At 44.6% G+C, this 19099-nt stretch overlaps 1 protein-coding gene across 1 annotated transcript in view; it reads right to left on the bottom strand.

Moving 5' to 3' along the window:
* The window catches only part of ablim2 (actin binding LIM protein family, member 2), a 180332-nt gene that overhangs the window by 93462 nt on the left and 67771 nt on the right, over window positions 1-19099 (bottom strand). Inside the window, exons 6-9 of the mRNA XM_078407171.1 lie at window positions 13937-14030; window positions 9915-10002; window positions 6376-6434; window positions 4437-4514 (exon numbers count right to left, since the gene is read on the bottom strand). Of these exons, the coding sequence (XP_078263297.1) occupies window positions 4437-4514; window positions 6376-6434; window positions 9915-10002; window positions 13937-14030 (319 nt within the window). The remainder of the gene's footprint in view (window positions 1-4436; window positions 4515-6375; window positions 6435-9914; window positions 10003-13936; window positions 14031-19099) is intronic.

The following is a 19099-nucleotide window of genomic DNA, read 5'->3' on the forward strand; positions in this document are numbered from 1 at the left end:
GGTTTGATCCCGACTACGGGTGCTGTCTGTACAGAGTTTGTACGTTCTCCCCATGACCGCGTGGGTTTTCTCCGGGATCTTCGGTTTCCTCCCACACTCCAAAGACCTACAAGTTTGTCAGTTAATTGGCTTGGTATAAGTGTAAATTATCCCTAGTGTGTGTAGGATAGTGTTAATGTAGGGGGATCGCTGGTCAGTGCGGATGCAGTGGGCCGAAGGGCCTGTTTTCGCGCTGTATCTCTAAACTAAACTAAATTGTTTTCATTCATGTTATAGAAATACATGTTATAGCAAAACAACTGTACTCAAGTTGATTTTAAATGAATTGAAATGATTAATCAAATAATTTGGGTATACATCATAATTTTATGCAACATTTGTATAAATGTTGCATAAAACATTTCAGCAGGGGTGAAATGAGTGTGTGGCCAGGGTGGTGTGGGTCTCTGATGATGCTGGCTGCCTTGTTGAGATGGCCACTCCAGCAAATCCCTTCGATGGTGGGGAGGTCAGAGCCGGTGATGGACTGGGCAGTGTTCACAACTTTTTGCAGTCCACTTTGCTCCTGGCATTCAAGTTGCCGAACCAGGCCGAGATGCAACCAGTTAATGTACTCTCTACTGTACACCTGTAGAAGTTCAAGAGAATCCTCTCTGACGTACCGAATCTCCGTAATCTTCTCAGGAAGTAGAGGCGTTGATGTGCTTTATTTATAATTGCATCAGTGTGCTGGGTCCAGGAAAGATTTTGACTCTCTCCAGCATTGTCCCGTTGATATAGACAGGATTGTAGGTCCTCATCCTTCCTCTTCCAAAGTCCACAATCAGATCATTGGTTTTACTGACATTGAGAGCCAGGTTGTTGTGCCGGCACCATTTGGTCAATCGGTCGATCTCACTTCTATACTCTGACTCATCACCATCTGTAATTCGTCCAACAACGGTGGTGTCGTCGGCGAACTTGAGGATGGAGTTGGCACTGTGTCCGGCTACACTCTCATGAGTGTAGAGTGAGGAGAGCAGGGGGGTGAGCACGCAGCCTTGAGGTGATCCCACACTGATTGTTAATGAGGAAGATTTTTTTTTTGAAATTCGAAAAGACTGTGGTCTGTTGATGAGGAAGTTGAGGATCCAGTTGCAGTTCCGTGAGCTTAGCAACCAGGTTGGTTCCAGGCAGAGCTAGGTCAAAGAATTGGCTTCATCATAGGACATAGAGGGTGGTATTGAAGGTATTTTTGGACTGAAGTCCTGTGATGAGTGGTGTGTCTCGGGGATCGGTAATGGACCCCTTGTTGTTTATTGTCTCGTCTCCAAAGATACTGTGGGAAGCTGAAGAAGAAACTGCTGGAGCCCTGGCGAGATATATGAATCTTCATTAGACATGAATGAGGTGCTGGAAGACTGGATGCTGTGCCTCTATTTATGAGGGGTTGCGAGGAAAAGCCTGGGAACTATAAACCAATACGTCTAACATCTGTGGTAAGCTAGTTACTGGAGAGAATTCTGAAATATAACATATGTATGCATTTAAATAGACAGATGCTGATTAGGGATAGTCAGCATGGTTTAATACGTAGGACATAATGTTTTACAAATCCATTTGAGTTTTATGAAGTAGTAACCAAAAAGCTTCATGAGGGCAAAGCCGTAGACATTGTCTATACGGCCTTTAGCAAGGCATTGATATAAGGTTTTCCATGGTAGCCTGCTCTGGAAGATTAGGCTGCATGGGATTCAGGGAGAGCTAGCCAACTGGCTAGAAAAATTGGCTTCATTGAAAGAAGTGGGGTAATGGCAAATCAAGAACCAGGTTTAAGGTGAGGGGGGAAAGATTTAATAGGATCCTCAAGGGGCAAATTGGGTGGTCGGTCTACGGATCAAGCTGGCATAGGAGGTAGTTGAGGCAGATACTGCAACACCATTCAAAAGGCATTTGGACAGGTACATGGATGGGAAAGGTTGAGAGAGATATGGGCCAAACTTGGGCAGGTAGGGTTAGTGTAGATGGAGCACTGGTCAGCGTGGGCAAGCTGAGCCCCAGGGCCTGTTTTCGTGCTGTATGACTGTATGCAGATAAATATATAATTAATAATACAATAAATTAAAAAACGATAAATAAAGGGCCTCTAAATCATTTGGGAGATTTCTAAGGGTCACAATGAGACTGTTATATAACATGGATAATAGTACTGACCAGAACCATAACTGAGGAAGGGTCTCGACCCGAAACGTCGCCCATTCCTTCTCTCCTGAGATGCTGCCTGACCCACTGAGTTACTCCAGCATTTTGTGAAATAAATACCTTTGATTTGTACCAGCATCTGCAGTTATTTTCTTACAGAACCATAACTGTGGCAAATAACTTTGAGTTTAGTTTTCAGTGGTTATGGAAGTGTTCTCTTTCTCTCTCAAAACGTACAGAACACTTGAATAGGTTAGAACAGAAAGTCACGTATGGTTATATCACTGTGTAGTTAAACTGATAACCTGCTCAGTTCATTCCAGACCACCAAGCTTTTAATTGGTTGTTCTTTGTTTGGAAACATCTGGATTCAGTCAAGATAACTTTAAGTCTGTTCCTGTGGGTCGGTTAAATTTATCAAAACAAAATGTCAGAAATTTTAAATTTGAAAATTTGGAAGCTTTAAAATTACATTTCATGACTTGAGTAAACAAAGCTTCACATCTGACATCTGTTTTCCATAATCAAAAATGGTTAGTAATAAATAGTGCGCTTAGCTTCCAATGCATACAATTATACACAACAGGTGTCAAATAATTCAGAGATGCTGTACGCTGTTGTTTCACTCAACACCATTTTTCACAGTTTCATCCCCTACCACCAACTCCTCACTACACCAGTTTTCCACTTTACATTGGACAGGTTGCAGAGAACGACTTATCTGCAAATTTCTTCAGTGCCATGAAAGGCTGGAGCAATTAGGCTTGTATACACTGGAATTTAGAAGGATGAGGGGGGATCTTATTGAAACATATGATAATTAGGGGATTGGACACATTAGAGGCAGGAAACATGTTCCCAATGTTGGGGGAGTCCAGAACAAAGGGCCACAGTTTAAGAATAAAGGGGTAGGCCATTTAGAACGGAGATGAGGAAGAAGTTTTTCAGTCAGAGAGTGGTGAAGGTGTGGAATTCTCTGCCTCAGAAGGCAGTGGAGGCCAGTTTGTTGGATGCTTTCAAGAGAGAGCTGGATAGAGCTCTTAAGGATAGCGGAGTGAGGGGGTGTGGGGAAAAGGCAGGAACGGGGTACTGATTGAGAGTGATCAGCCATGATCGCATTGAGTGGTGGTGCTGGCTCGAAGGGCTGAATGGCCTACTCCTGCACCTATTGTCTATTGTCTATTGTCTATTGCCATGAAGTTCTCTGGCTTATCCCATGAGGGAATGTGCTTGATCCAAAAGGTCATAGAGTCACAGAGTGATACAGTGTGGAAACAGGCCCTTTGCCCCAAAATATCCCAACTGTACTTGCCCCACCTGCCTGCGCTTGGTCCATATCCCTCCAAACTTGTCCTATCCATGTACCTGTCCAACTGTTTCTTAAACACTGGGATAGTCCCAACCTCAACTACCTCCTCTGGCAGCTTGTTCCATACACCCACCACCCTTTGCGTGAAAAAGTTACCCCTCAGATTCCTATCAAATCTTTTCCCTTTAACCTTGAAGCTGAGTCCCCTGGTCCTCGATTTCCCTACTCTGGGCAAGAGACTCTGTGCATCTTATGACTCATTCAATGTTTAAAGAATAATTCAAAACGAGACCAAAAGCAATTCCCATGTTGCTTATTAACCAACAATTTGATTCAAACTCAGATGTCTCTCTCCATAACTCTTCGTATGCTAATCCTCTAAGTACTTGGCTTATCCACCGTACTGTCCACTATTTATGCTATTTATTAATGCCAGTTTTTCCACCACGTATTGAGGGTATTAGACAGTAGACAATAGGTGCAGGAGGAGGCCATTCGGCCCTTCGAGCCAGCACCACCATTTAATGTGATCATGGCTGATCATTCTCAATCAGTACCCCGTTCCTGCCTTCTCCCCATACCCCCTGACTCTGCTATCCTTAAGAGCTCTATCCAGCTCTCTCTTGAATGCATTCGGAGAATTAGCCTCCACTGCCTTCTGAGGCAGAGAATTCCACAGATTCACAACTCTCTGACTGAAAAAGTTTTTCCTCATCCCAGTTCTAAATGGCCTACCCCTTATTCTTAAACTGTGGCCCCTTGTTCTGGACTCCCCCAACATTGGGAACATGTTTCCTGCCTCTAACGTGTCCAACCCCTTAATAATCTTATACGTTTCGATAAGATCCCCTCTCATCCTTCGAAATTCCAGTGTATACAAGCCTAGTCGCTCCAGTCTTTCAACATACGATGTATTCTATCGCTGCAAAATACTGAATATACTTACAAATATTATACGGCTTGGCGATCCTGACGTACTTGAGGCTGGAACAGATGTGATGCTCTCAGAAGATGTACGAGTAACCTAAAGTCAGAACAACATATGCAGCAACTTTCACAATGAGAAGATACACTTTATCTATACACCGATCAGCCAAAACATTACGACCACCTGCCTAATATGCTGTTGGTCCTCCGTGTGCAGCCCCATACGCAGCAGGGTGCGATGCACTGTGTATTGTGACACATTCCTCCCGTGACCACCATTAACATTTTCTGTGACTTGTGCCACAGTCGACCTTCTGTCGGTTCGGACCAGACGGGATAGCCTTCGTTGCTCTAGCGCATCGATGAGCCTTGGGCGCCCAACACCCTGTCTGTCGCCGGTTTGTGGTTTGTCCCTCCTCGGACCACTGTCGGTAGGTACTCACCACTGCTGACCGGGAGCACCCCACAAGCCTTGCCGTTTCAGAGATGCTCTGACCCAGTCGTCTGGCCGCAACAATTTGGCCCTTGTCAAAGTCGCTCAGGTCTTTACTCCTGCCCATTTCTCCTGCATCCAACACATCAATTTCAAGAACTGACTGTTCACTTGCTGCCTAATATATCCCACCCCTTGACAGGTGCCATTGTAACAAGATAATCAATGTTATTCACTTCACCTGTCAGTGGTCATAATGTTTTGGCTGATCGATGTGTATAAATATATATATGCCATGGCGTACATGAAGATGGCATTGATACTAGATCCTGTCTTACACTTATCTCAGAACATGGGTAATCAATGTAGACAGCAGTGGTGAGTACCTACCGACCCACATTCAATGTTTTCATGGCTGATCATTCTCAATCAGTACCTCGTTCCTGTCCTCTCCCCATAACCTCTGACTCCACTATTATTAAGAGCTCTATCTAGCTCTCTCTTGAAAGCATTCAGAGACTTGGCCTCCACTGCCTTCTGAGGCAGAGAATTCCACAGATTTACAACTCTCTGAGTGAACAGGTTTTTCCTCGTCTCCGTTCTAAATGGCCTACCCCTTATTCTTAAACTGTAGCCCCTTGTTCTGGACAGCCCCCAACATTGGGAACATGTTTCCTGCCTAACGTGTCCAACCCCTTAATAATCGTATATGTTTCGATAAGATTGGTTTTGATTAGATCTCCTCTCATCCTTCTAAATTCCAGTGTATACAAGCCTAGTCGCTCCAGTCTTTCAACATACGACAGTCCCGCCATTCTGGGAATTAACCTAGTGAACCTACGCTGCAGGCCCTCAATAGCAAGAATATCCTTCCTCAAATTTGGAGACCAAAACTGCACATAGTACTCCAGGTGCAGTCTCCAATACCAGTGATAGGCCATCCTATACCAGTGATACACTGGGGAAATCTTGTTGTCCCATGAGGGCCCAACAATCATCACATCCAGGACACCACAGTTTAATTGTTCCACAGTGAGTGGTGGGGCTGGGGAGTAATATTATCCTGCATGTCCTTGTTGTGGAAATTACACCTGGGTTCAGATGAAATTTTCACCCAGAAGTGAATTCCTGGAGAGATAGAAAATAATCCAGAAACGCCCTTTTCTACATTTCAACGCCGAACTCCATGAAAGAATGGTCAGTAAAAGAGTGCTCCTGAATATTTTAATACACCTTAATGATCCAACACACGATGGCATGTTTGTAACCAAACCGCATAAAATTTGGAAGATTTACTTAAATCATTCAGCAATAGTGTAAAACAAATTTCAACAATAAATAAAAATAATCAGAGACTATTTGAGAATGGTGTAATTTAATAATTTGATGAGGTTAAAACAACTATTGATTAACTGATCATTAACCTTATACGACATTTATTTTAGATTTAGATTTTAGATTTTGAGATACAGCGCGGAAACAGGCTCTTCGGCCTACAGGCGCGGCAATATTTCTTTCAACTTACCTTTTGCTTTTCTTCCGCCCTGGCAGCTTGCTTACAGACTGGATGCCAAATTAAAGTACCTGCAGTGAATACAAGCGAAGAATAACCAAAATGGACAGACATCAAAAATGCTCAAATGAAGTTAAATAAATTTAAATAAAGAAAATCTGCACAAGGTGTGCGTCCACTCAAGATCTTGATGGCGACAAGCTGTTATTTATTTGGGACTTTGATTATGCCCAGTGGCATTATTGGGAATAGGAAACAGACAGAACGAGATAGATACAAAATGCTGGGGTAATTCAGCAAGACAGGCAGCATAAGGGCGGCACGGTGGCGCAGCGGTAGAGTCGCTGCCTTACAGCGAATGCAGCGCCGGAGACTCAGGTTCGATCCTGACTATGGGCGCCGTCTGTACGGAGTTTGTACGTTCTCCCCGTGACCTGAGTGGGTTTTCTCCGAGATCTTCGGTTTCCTCCCACACTCCAAAGACGTGCAGGTATGTAGGTTAATTGGCTGGGCAAATGTAAAAATATTAAAAGAAAATTGTCCCTATTGTGTGTAGGATAGTGTTAATCATATCATATATATACAGCCGGAAACAGGCCTTTTCGGCCCACCAAGTCCGTGCCGCCCAGCGATCCCCGTACATTAACACTATCCTACACCCACTAGGGACAATATTTACATTTACCCAGCCAATTAACCTACATACCTGTACGTCTTTGGAGTGTGGGAGGAAACCGAAGATCTCGGAGAAAACCCACGCAGGTCACGGGGAGAACGTACAAACTCCTTACAGTGCAGCACCCGTAGTCAGGATCGAACCTGAGTCTCCGGCGCTGCATTCACTGTAAAGCAGTAAAGCAGCATCTCTACCGCTGCGCTACCGTGCCGCCCCTGTGCGGGAATCACTGGGTGGTGCGGACCCGGTGGGCTGAAGGGCCTGTTTCCGCCAGATATAATAAATTGCCTAACAGTGTACGGAAGTTTATCCAAGTCATAATATCAACGTGACAGAGAAAATCTGAGGATTTAAAATGTCTTCTGTTCCGATCTGGCGAGAAGTTCCATTTTCAGTCAAGACATATAAGAGGCATCCTTTGCTCAAGCTCAAACTGAGAGTCATTTCTTTTGCATTGTGTAATTAAAGGACCCCAATGAAAAGTAACTCCAAGCACTCTCCAAAAAAAAAGGTAAGTACTCAACATCATCTTCTCAATCACCTTGCAGTTTGTCCTGAGATCCAGACATTAAACTCTTCTTCAAGGTCATAAACTACTCTCTCTCTTCCTTCCAATACCTTCATCCCGACCCTGATCCAAGTTCCTTTCACCCTCACCCTATCTCTGGACCCAACATTTTGTACGCAGAACTTGACCACGAAAGGATAAATCATCTGGCTTCCTTAGAGAGCCAAATGTGCATTAGCACCAAGAGCCCTCTTAACTCCGCACACAATTCCAACACTCCTCAGTGCCTCCTGCAAGACAGTTGGTGATTATTCTTTACTGGATACTACCGTGATTCTGCGTGGTGCTTTGTGGAGTTCTCCAAAGTTCCTGAAGTTCGCAGGTTGCGATTTGCAGGTTGTGAATCGAACTACACTACTCATCAAAATAAAGCAAGGTTAAAGGAATTCCACAGATGCCTGGAGGAAATAAAGGTACATCCCATGAAGGAAAATCCAAAGAGATTTTATGTACGCTAAAAGTAACAGGACCAGAGAGTCTAGTGCCCCTCAGAAACCAAAGTGGTCATCTCTGAGTCAAGCGGCAGAAGATGGGCAAAGTCCCTCAAGGGTATTTCTCTTCTGTTTTTACTGTGGAGAAAGACATGAAGACTTGGGGAACTTGGTACAGTTAATGGAAGTGTCCTGAAGATCGTCAGTATTTTAGTTTTTTTTAGAGATACAGCGTGGAAACAGGCCCTTCGGCCCACTGGGTCCGCGCCGAACCAGCGATCCCCGCACATTAACACTATCCTACACACACTAGGGACAATTTTTACATTTACCAAGCCAATTAACCTACAAACCTGTACGTCTTTGGAGTGTGGGAGGAAACCGAAGATCTCGTAGAAAACCCACGCAGGTCACAGGGAGAACGTACAAACTCTGTACAGACAGCACCTGTAGTCGGGATCGAACCAGGGTCTCCGGCGCTGCATTCGCTGTAAGGCAGCAACTCTACCGCTGCGCCACCATGACCGCCCAAAAGGCGGGTTGAAGAGTTTTCTGAACATAAGAATTTCATCGTTCCGTTTTGGTTCATATGTCAATAAAACACTATTGTCTCGACTCGTGAGGCTTACGTCAGTGGACAAATCACCTGGACCCAACCAGATATATACGAGGACACTGTTGGAAGCTAGAGAAGAAATTGCAGGTGGCCTGGTGAGATACTTCTGTCCTGCCCTCTGCTTACAATCACCAAGCCAATTTTGGACCAAATCAGCCAGTTTATCTCGTGGACCAGCCTGCCATGCATCTAATCCCAGTATCTGGAGGGCATCTGTAAGGCGGACAACCCTGGCCAAAGAACCCCATGAAAACTTTTAATGCCTTCCATTTGAAGGCCACGGACCTCCTAGACATAACTGCAATGAAACAGTCTAAATACTCATTTAATCTAGCAGATTAGAATTCTAATTTTCACCTTCAATTTCACTCTTAGCACGTTTGATTAAACATTATTCTGTTGAATAGATATGGTCATTTCATTAGGTATCACAAAATGCTGGAGTAACTCAGCGGGCCAGGCGACATCTCAGGAGAGAAGGAATGGGTGACGTTTCGGGTCGAGACCCTTCTTCATTTCATTACTGCGGCACGGTGGCGCAGCGGTACAGTTGCTGTCAAATTGTGCATTTGTATTTGTGATATGATGTATTGTGAACACATCAGCTGCCAAGGGGAGTCCAGGGAGGGTGGGTGAGGGTTATTTTTGTTGTTATATATAAAGAACAAAATGGAGGGGAATGTAATGCATTACATTTTTCGTATTGTATCTTTCCTTCAATAAAAATAAATATATGTTTTAAAAAGAGTCGCTGCCTTACAGCGAATGCAGCGCCGGAGACTCAGGTTCGATCCTGACTACGGGCGCCGTCTGTATGGAGTTTGTACGTTCTCCCAGTGACCTGCGTGGGTTTTCTCCGAGATCTTCGGTTTCCTCCCACACTCCAAAGACGTACAGGTATGTAGGTTCATTGACTGGGTAAATGTTTTTTTTAAAATTGTCCCTAGTGTGTGTAGGATAGTGTTAATGTGCGGGGATCGCTGGGCGGCGCGGACCCGGTGGGCCGAAGGGCCTGTTTCTCTAAATCTAAATCTAAAAAAATTAATAACGTTCAGCAGCCTGAATTCGGAGCAACACGAAGACGATTTCATTGAGATGAATCGCATTAATGCCCAACCTCAAGTGGACTCACAGAATTTTTTCTAATGCGTAGGATGCAAAAGTTTAAGATTTCCTGCAGCAGCCAGAAAAAAAAAATCATGGATGGTGCATATAAAAAAGTTATCAGGATTGGTCAGAATATTGATTTAGTTTTCATACCTTGCAGATACATTTCTTCCCCCTCTGCAAACATCTCCTCGCACCTGACACATCTCGCACAGTCTGGATGGTAATGCTTTTCTCCCGCCTAGAAGAAAAAGAGGTCGAATGACTGATTTTGATGAGAATATTGAAGTTCTGTTGATCGATTCAATTGTCATGATATTAATATTCAGAAAATATCGACGTGTACGTTTCACCACAGTTTCAGCAACTACTGCTTCTATCAATCTTTTATTAAATGTGGTGACATTAATTGGGGCACATTTCATCGCCACACCCTTCCCACGTGTCAGAAATGGATCCAAGGATAAATATGATTTTCAATCTTGTTTGTGTTAAGCTCCGCCTTCTCTGCTCCGTTCTACCCAAAAGCCATCCGTTGATTAGTGCGGGTGTCAGGGGTTATGGGGAGAAGGCAGGAACATGGGATTAGGAGGGGGGGGGGGGGGGATGGGGATACCCATCAGCCATGATTGAATGGCGGGGTAGACTTGATGGGCCGAATGGCCTAATTCTGCTCCTATCACTTATGACCTTACGACCGTCCTTGTCAATTGCTACACAAACGTTAGCACTGTCTTCTGCAGCATTACATAACTTGTACGATAATTCTGGAGGGCCAGAATAATGCGACTGAGAAATATCAGAACATGTCAGGTCAAGTCAAGTCAATTTTATTTGTGTAGCACATTTAAAAACAACCCACGTTGACCAAAGTGCTGTACATCAGTTCAGGTGCTAAGAACAAACATACAATGGCACACAAACATAACAGCACATACATAAACAGTTCACAGCGCCCCCTCAGAGGGCTTCAAACGCTAGGGAGTAGAAATAGGTTTTGAGCCTGGACTTAAAGGAGTGGATGGAGGGGGCAGTTCTGATGGGGAGAGGGATGCTATTCCACAGTCTAGGAGCTGCAACCGCAAAAGCGCGGTCACCCCTGAGCTTAAGCCTAGACCGCGGGATAGTGAGTAGCCCCAAGTCGGCCGACCTGAGGGACCTGGAGATAGAGTGGTGGGTTAGAAGATTTTTGATATGGGGGGGGGGAAGCCCATTTAGGGCTTTGTATGTGAATAGCAGGAGCTTGAAGTTGATTCTGTACTGTACAGGGAGCCAGTGGAGAGAGGCCAGAATCGGGGTGATGTGGTCCCTTTTACGGGTACCCGTCAGGAGTCTCGCTGCGGCGTTTTGGACCAATTGCAGGTGTGACAGCGATGATTGGCTGATCCCCGTGTATAGGGAGTTGCAGTAGTCTAGGCGGGAGGAAATGAATGCGTGAATGATTTTTTCAATGTCGTCAAATTGGAGGAATGGTTTGAATTTAGCTATGGTTCGAAGCTGGAAGAAGCTGGCTTTTACCACAGCGTTAACTTGCTTGTCAAACATTAATGCAGAGTCAAATATCACGCCAAGGTTTTTGACATGCGGTTTGACTAGGGAGGATAGGCTTCCAAGGCTGCCTGTTATCGTTTTGATGGAGTCGGGGGGGGGGGGGGGGGGGGGGGAGGGGAGGGGGGTGAATAGGATGACCTCAGACTTGCTCTCCTTTAGTTGAAGGAAGTTCTGTGCCATCCAACATTTTATGTCCTCAAGGCAGTGCATGAGGCTGATTAAATTTGACCGGTTGTTGTAGGTTTCAGTAAAACCTGTTGGTATTTTCTCAAATCTACTGGCATTTACATTGCTACTTAATTTATTTTGTCGAATTCCCCCAACCTTAGGAACCTCCCAAGTGCTTTGAAGACCCTTTTATTAACGACAGTTTTTAATTTATTGTATTGTTAATTGTGTGTGCTATAGAATCATAGAGTCATACACCTTGAAAACAGGCCTTTCCACCCAGCTTGCTCGTGCTGGCCAAGGTGCCCCATCTCCATTAATCCCACCTTCCCGCATTTGGCCCAAATCCTTTTAAACCACATCCTCTGGTTCGTGATTCCCCTACTCTGGGTAAAAGACTCTGTGCACCTACCCTGACTATTCGCCTCTTTATCTTATAAATCTCCATAAGATCTTCCCGTCTGAGAAGTACCAGACATGTCAAAGCTGCAAGAGATACTGGGAAGGAAGGTAGGGAAAAAACCCCGCAGATGCTGGTTTAAATCGAAGGTAGACACAAAATGCTGGAGTAACTCAGCGGGTCAGGCAGCATCACTGGAGAGAAGGAATGGGTGACGTTTCGGGTCGAGACCCTTCTTCAGACTGATCAGTCAGAAGAAGGGTCTCGACCCGAAACGTCACCCATTCCTTCTCTCCCGAGGTGCTGCCTGACCCACTGAGTCACTCCAGCATTTTGTGTCTACCTGGGAAGGTAGCTGGCTGACCTGAAGGTGGAAGAACATCCTCTAAAAGAACGAACCATGCAAAGGGAGGAGAAGAATTATCTCATGAAACATATCGATGCTGTTGAAAAGGGGAATGTCAGAGCCATTTATGTTTAGACTAGCTACTGTTGGCATATTATATTATTTTGCTGTATTATTTAAGACACTTGGGGCGGTCATTAGATGCACAGGGTGGTGTATATATATGGGCATAAAGGACAGGGAGTAGCAGATACAGCGAGGGAGAGAACACAGTTCTCACCAGACCTCAGAACAATGACTGGACAGACCAACGACTGGACAGACCTGAGACCAGGGACCAGACCAGGGACAGAGCAGCCAGCTAGGACTTGTATGCGAAATAAAGAAAGTCTGGTATGTTCACCCCCTTGTTTGTACAACTACTTCAATAAACAACCAATTACACTGGAAATAACGATTGGAAGTTCTGTTCTGTTCTGTTGGGTCTGCCTAAGATCACTCCTACTCCCGGTGTAGTAATGGCAATTGGAAAAGAAGTCACTGGAAAAGGTCGGTAAGTTGCCATTACAGGGAATAAGAACAACCAAGTTCTAAGAATATTGAGCTGTGAAGATAAACTTGTCACTTTTATTATTATTTGCTCGTGACCTACAGACTTGAAAGGAATGTTACGAAGTGAGTTCATATTATCAAGCATGAAATCAATATGCAAGTGAACGGTTTGTTTGAAATCACATGGCTGGGAAGAACTACAGGTAGACAGACACAAAAAGCTGGTGTAACTCAGCGGGACAGGCAGCATCTGTGGAGAAAAGGAATAGGTGACATTTCGGGTCGACACCCTTCTTCAGACTTTGGTTCTGAAGAGAGGTCTCGACCCGAAATGTCACCTATTCCTTTTCTTCAGAGATGCTGTTCGGCCTGCTGAGTTACTCCAGCTTTTTGTGTCTATCTTTAGTTTAAACCAGCATCTGCAGTTCCTTCCTACTCAAGAACCACAGGTATTTGTGAAAGAAATGGAATGTCCCATGGGATCTATGATTTCAAGAGAGGACTACTCCCAGCATGAAATATAATTGTGTTCAGCTACAGTCCTCCTGCAAACATAACCTCAAGTGGAAAAATGAAGAATGATTACCAGTTCAACATTTGGACAGAAACGTTAGACAGGTACATGGATAGGACAGGTTTGGAGGGATATGGACCAAGCGCAGGCAAGCGGGACTAGTGTAACTGGGACATTTGGGAAAAAAAACCTGCAGATGCTGGTTTAAATCGAAGGTAGACACAAAAATGCTGGAGTAACTCAGCAGGTCTGGCAGCGTCTCTGGAGAGAAGGAATGGGTGACATTTCGGGTCGAGACCCTTCTTCAGACTCCAAACAAGGAGAACGTACAGGGAGAACGTTCTCGACCCAAAACGTCACCCATTCCTTCTCTCCAGAGATGCTGCCTGACCCGCTGAGTTACTCCAGCATTTTTGTAGCTGGGACATTGCTGGCCGGTGTGGGCTAGATGGACCGAAGGGCCTGTTTCCACACCGTATTACTCTATGACTCTATTTTCTTATCCCATTTTGTGTATCTGAAAAAAAAAAACCCAGGCCTGTTGTATAAAGAGGATAAGGGATGAGAAAGAAATAAGAAAAAAAAGTTTAAATAGAAAAAAAAACAGTTAAATAAAACACTAAGCACACAATATTTATTCTTACCTCCAATACTCTGCCAGTAATGAATTTGGTGCAGCGTTCACATTTGATTCCAAACTGGGCATGATAATCAGCCTCACAGTAAGGATTCCCATCTCTGCAAAAGGGATATTTTATGATTATGCCATTTGTATTTGTAATGCAGACGGTATAGACAATAGACAATAGGTGCAGGAGGAGGCCATTCGGCCCTTCGAGCCAGCACCGTCATTCACCGTGATCATGGCTGATCATTCTCAATCAGTACCCCGTTCCTGACCTCTCCCCATATCCCCTGACTCCGCTATCCTTAAGAGCTCTATCTAACTCTCTCTTGAATGCATTCAGAGAATTGGCCCCGCACTGCCTTCTGAGGCAGAGAATTCCGCTCTCTTGGTAAGAGGGTACCAGGTGCTCCTCAGCTTCTGATGGGGTTCCGTTCCGAGAAACCCACCGGAAACCGAACGTATTGTAAGTCGAAATGCATTGTACTACAGGCGATCACGTGGCTGGAAGCAAAGGGGTCACTGCCGTTTGCGCCAACGCAAAGTCGAACTGTCGCAAGTCGAAGCATCGTAAAACGGGGAGCAGCTGTAATTCAAACAGGTGGTGAAACGCAACCTCACAAAGCCACACCTCAGCCATGCTGGGCAATAATATCCCCCATGTACAATTTAAAAAGGCTAAGTAAATTATTGCTGATCCTCACAGAACATGTTGAACCAAAATTATTGAAACTAACTACAAGAAAGCAAACTCAGTGCTAGCATTTATTTCAAGAGAGCTTGTATACAAAAAGAGGGATGTCATGTTGAGGCTCGAAGGCCAGTATTTGGAGTATTGGGAGCAATTTTGTGCACCATATCTGAGGAAGGATGTGCTGGCTCTGGAATGGATCCAGAGGAGGTTTACAAGAATGATCCAGGGATGAGTAGATTAACCTATGAAGGGCACTAGGCCTGTACTCGCTAGAGTTCGAAGGAATGAGGGGGGGACCTCATTGAAAGACAGAATAGTGAAAGGCTTGGATAGAGTGGATGTGGAGAGGATGTTTCCACTAGTGGGAGAGTCTAGGACTAGAGGTCACAGCCTCAGAATTAAAGGACGGTCCTTCAAGAAGGGGATAAGGAGAAATTTCTTTAGTCAGAGTGTGGTGAGTCTGTGGAATGCTTTACCACAGAAGGCTGTGGAGGCCAAGTCAGTGGATATTTTTAAGGCAGAGATAGATACATTCTTGATTAGTACGGGTGTCAGAGGTTACGGGGAGAAGCCAGGAGAATGGTGTTAGGAGGGAGATAGATCAGCCATGGTTGAATAGCTACATGATTGGAGTAGACTTGATGGGCCGAATGGCCTAATTCTACTCCTATTCCTTATGACCTTTCTGGAGGATGGGTGTCTTACCTTTAAGGAGATGCCTGATTTGTAACAGCAACTAGTTTATTATCACAGGAGATCTGCCCAAAACCAACAACTGAGATATTTATTTAATGGAAAATTATACGTCTCGCACAAAAGGCACATGCGTGTGATGCCAATTCACTAACAGCTGAGGACTTCTGTTATTTAGTGGAGGTATTAATGATCATAATCTCTGCTAATGTGTACATAGGAGTGGGTTTTATTTTAAAAGATGAGGAAAGTAAATGTTTATTTGTGCACGCAAACATTAATGTTACAGTTCAAATGTTTTAACAACAATAAGGGTGGCACGGTGGCGCAGCGGTAGAGTTGCTGCCTTACAGCGAATGCAGCGCCGGAGACCCGGGTTCCATCCCGACTACGGGTGCTGTCTGTACCGAGTTTGTACGTTCTCCCCGTGACCTGCGTGGTTTTTCTCCAAAATCTTCGGTTTCCTCCCACACTCCAAAGACGTACAGGTATGGAGGTTAATTGACTTGGTAAATGTAAAAATTATCCCTAGTGGGTGTAGGATGGTGTTAATGTGCGGGGATCACTGGTCGGTGCGGACCCGATGGGCCGAAAGGGCCTGTTTCCGCGCTGTATCTCTAAACTAAACTAAACAATCGTGAAATTAGTTATTTGGCCCCACCCACTGAATTGCCACCATTCTTTAGATAGTTTATGTTTACCAAATTAAATTAATACAACTCTTAATAATTTTACATATAGAGTAATTAATTTTTTTAACAGAAATAAGTAACTAAACTTAAAACGATTCTGCCCAACTTTGGTCAGAGGGTGGTGAATCTGTGGAATTCTTTGCCACAGAAGGCAGTGGAGGCCAAGTCAGTGGATATTTTTAAGGCAGGGAAAGATAGATTCTTGATTAGTACGGGTGTCAGAGGTTATGGGGAGAAGGCAGGAGAATAGGGTTAGGAGGGAGAGATAGATCAGCCATGATTGAATGGCGGAGTAGACTTGATGGACAGAATGGCCTTATTCAACTCCTATCACTTATGACCTTATGATAAGAATGAGATAACTGTTTTCTGGCATGTTGAACAATGATAAAGCCATTGTCTACTTTTAGAAATGGATTCATCAGTATGTTATCTGTATCAAACAGAATAGATTCCCTCTTCACTTTCAGCCAACATGGTGCACATTGCTTCACTAAAATACCTTCCACTTCCAGATAAAAAGAGAAATTGAGTTTTAGAATTGAATCTCAGGATTATTGTTTTTCATGAGTTATTTTCCTTTCATCGAACTTAGTCCACGGGAAAACTTTTGAAGATCAAACAGACCGAAGCACTTGTACATGCAGTTACAAAAATCTAGATTTCTAGAGATACAGCGCGGAAACAGGCCCTTCGGCCCACCGAGTCCGCACCGCCCATCGATCCCCGCACATTAACACTATCCTAAACACACTAGGGACAATTTTTACATTTACCCAGTCAATTAACCTACATACCTGTACGTCTTTGGAGTGTGGGAGGAAACCGAAGATCTCGGAGAAAACCCACGCAGGTCACGGGGAGAACGTACAAACTCCGTACAGACGGCGCCCGTAGTCAGGATCGAACCTGAGTCTCCGGCGCTGCATTCGCTGTAAGGCAGCAACTCTACCGCTGCGCCACCGTGCCAAATCTAGCGAATGTTTATCACACAATATTTATACTTGAAAACTAAGCCTATGTGGCACGTGCTGAACATATAACTAGCAATAATACCTACCTTACTGATTTTGGTACTCCTGCACCTATTTGTTATGTTTCTAAATGAAGTTTTTATTATATGAAGCTTGCCTATTTAAAACCAGTGACAGTCCCAGATAACGCTTCACTTCGGAACATGGTTCATTTTATCAGAATGGGAACAATGGGAAAAGATTGTTCATCACATTCAGTAGTATGTTACCAGTAAAATATTAAATTCTGATCCTGACTCTCATTATTGGGACTTCACCATTTGTAGTTACTTCATTTTAAATAAATGAAGAAGTCTGAAGAAGGGTCTCGACCCGAAACGTCGCCCATTCCTTCTCTCCTGAGATGCTGCCTGACCTGCTGAGTTACTCCAGCATTTTGTGAATGGTTAACCTAATTAAAACTAGTTAAAAAGTCACTGGAGTTTTATCTATCTTGGCACAATATTAATTGAACGATGGTTTGTCTGAAATTAAGCACAATTTATTTGAGGTGCTTATTTGTCTCTTAATTATTTATTTATGCGGCAACTTGTTAGGCGTGGATAGAGTGGATATAGTGACAATTTATTTGTCTCCCAACTTATTTGTAAAATCAAATCCAACCACAAGAGTCCACCGGGTGGCGCCAGCAATGGCTGCCTCGCCAACAGTCTGTCTGTCCCTTCCATCTTTGTGTCTGTTTGTATGTGTTAAATGTATGTTTTTTAGTGTTCTGTAGGTTGTTTTATCTGGGGGGTGGGGGGGGGGGGGGGGAGTTGGGTTGGGGGAAACTTTTTCTAATCTGTTAGCTCGACGGCGATGCGATTCTTTTCCGTATTGTATCGCCGATACTGGGGCCTATCACTGAGGACTAACATCAAGGAGTTGGCGGCCTTTGCTGGAGATCGACCGGGATCACCATCGCAGGACTTACCATCTCGGAGCCCGCGATCCCTGTCGGGGGTCGTCTTTGGGGCTCCAATCGTGGAAGCCTACGGGACTTTAACGTCGCGGAGGCCGCGGTGTCTGGTTAGAGACCGACTTCGGGGAACTCCAAGCCGGACGCAGGGACTTCGACCGCCCCGACCGCGGGAGCTTCGACCGCCCCAACGCGGGAGCTTCGACCGCCCCGACCGCGGGAGCTTCAATCGCCCCGACCGCTGATGGTTCGACTGCCCCGACCGCGGGAGAATAAAAGAGGAAGGAGATTGGACTTTATTGCCATTTATCACAGTGAGGAAAGTGGTGAATCCGCTGTGGTGGATGTTTATGTTAACTTTTATGTAGTTGTGTGTCTTGTTGCTTTTTTTTTAGTATGGCTGGATGGTAATTCGAATTTCACTGTACCTTAATTGGTACACGTGACAATAAACTGACCTTGAAACCTTGATTTTGGATGATCAGCCATGATCATGTTGAATGGCGGTGCTGGCTCGAAGGGCCGAATGCCCTACTAGAGTCATAGAGTGATAGTGTGGAAACAAGCCCTTCGGCCCAACTCGCCCACATCGGACAACAATGTCCCAGCTACACTAGTCCCACATGCCTGCGCTTGGTCCATATCCCTCCAAACATGTCCCATCCATGTACCTGTCTGACTGTTTCTTAAACGATGGGATAGTCCCAGCCTCAACTACCTCCTCTGGCAGCTTGTTCCATACACCCACCACCCTTTGTGTGAAAAGGTTACCCATCGGATTCCTTTTAAATCTTTTCCCCTTCACCTTGAACCTATGTCCTCTAGTCCTCGATTCCCTTACTCTGGGCAAGAGACTCTGTGCATCTACCCGATCTATTCCTCTCATGATTTTATACACCTCTATAAGATCACCCCTCATCCTCCTGTGCTCCATGGACTAGTGACCCAGCCTACTCAACCTCTCCCTATAGCTCACACCCTCTAGTCCTGCCAACATCCACCTATTTTCTATGTTGCTATTAAATATGCCCATTTGTGATGCTTCAGGAATTCCAAGTACTTCAGAGAAAAGGTCCAGTGGGAAAACCTGGTGCAATTTCTCTCCAATGACGACAAACTTCAGGCTTTGTGACTAAATGAATTTTGTGATTACTCAGAAATGAAAGGAATT

Source organism: Rhinoraja longicauda, chromosome 1 (genome assembly GCF_053455715.1).
Source record: "Rhinoraja longicauda isolate Sanriku21f chromosome 1, sRhiLon1.1, whole genome shotgun sequence".
Lineage (NCBI taxonomy): Eukaryota > Metazoa > Chordata > Chondrichthyes > Rajiformes > Arhynchobatidae > Rhinoraja > Rhinoraja longicauda.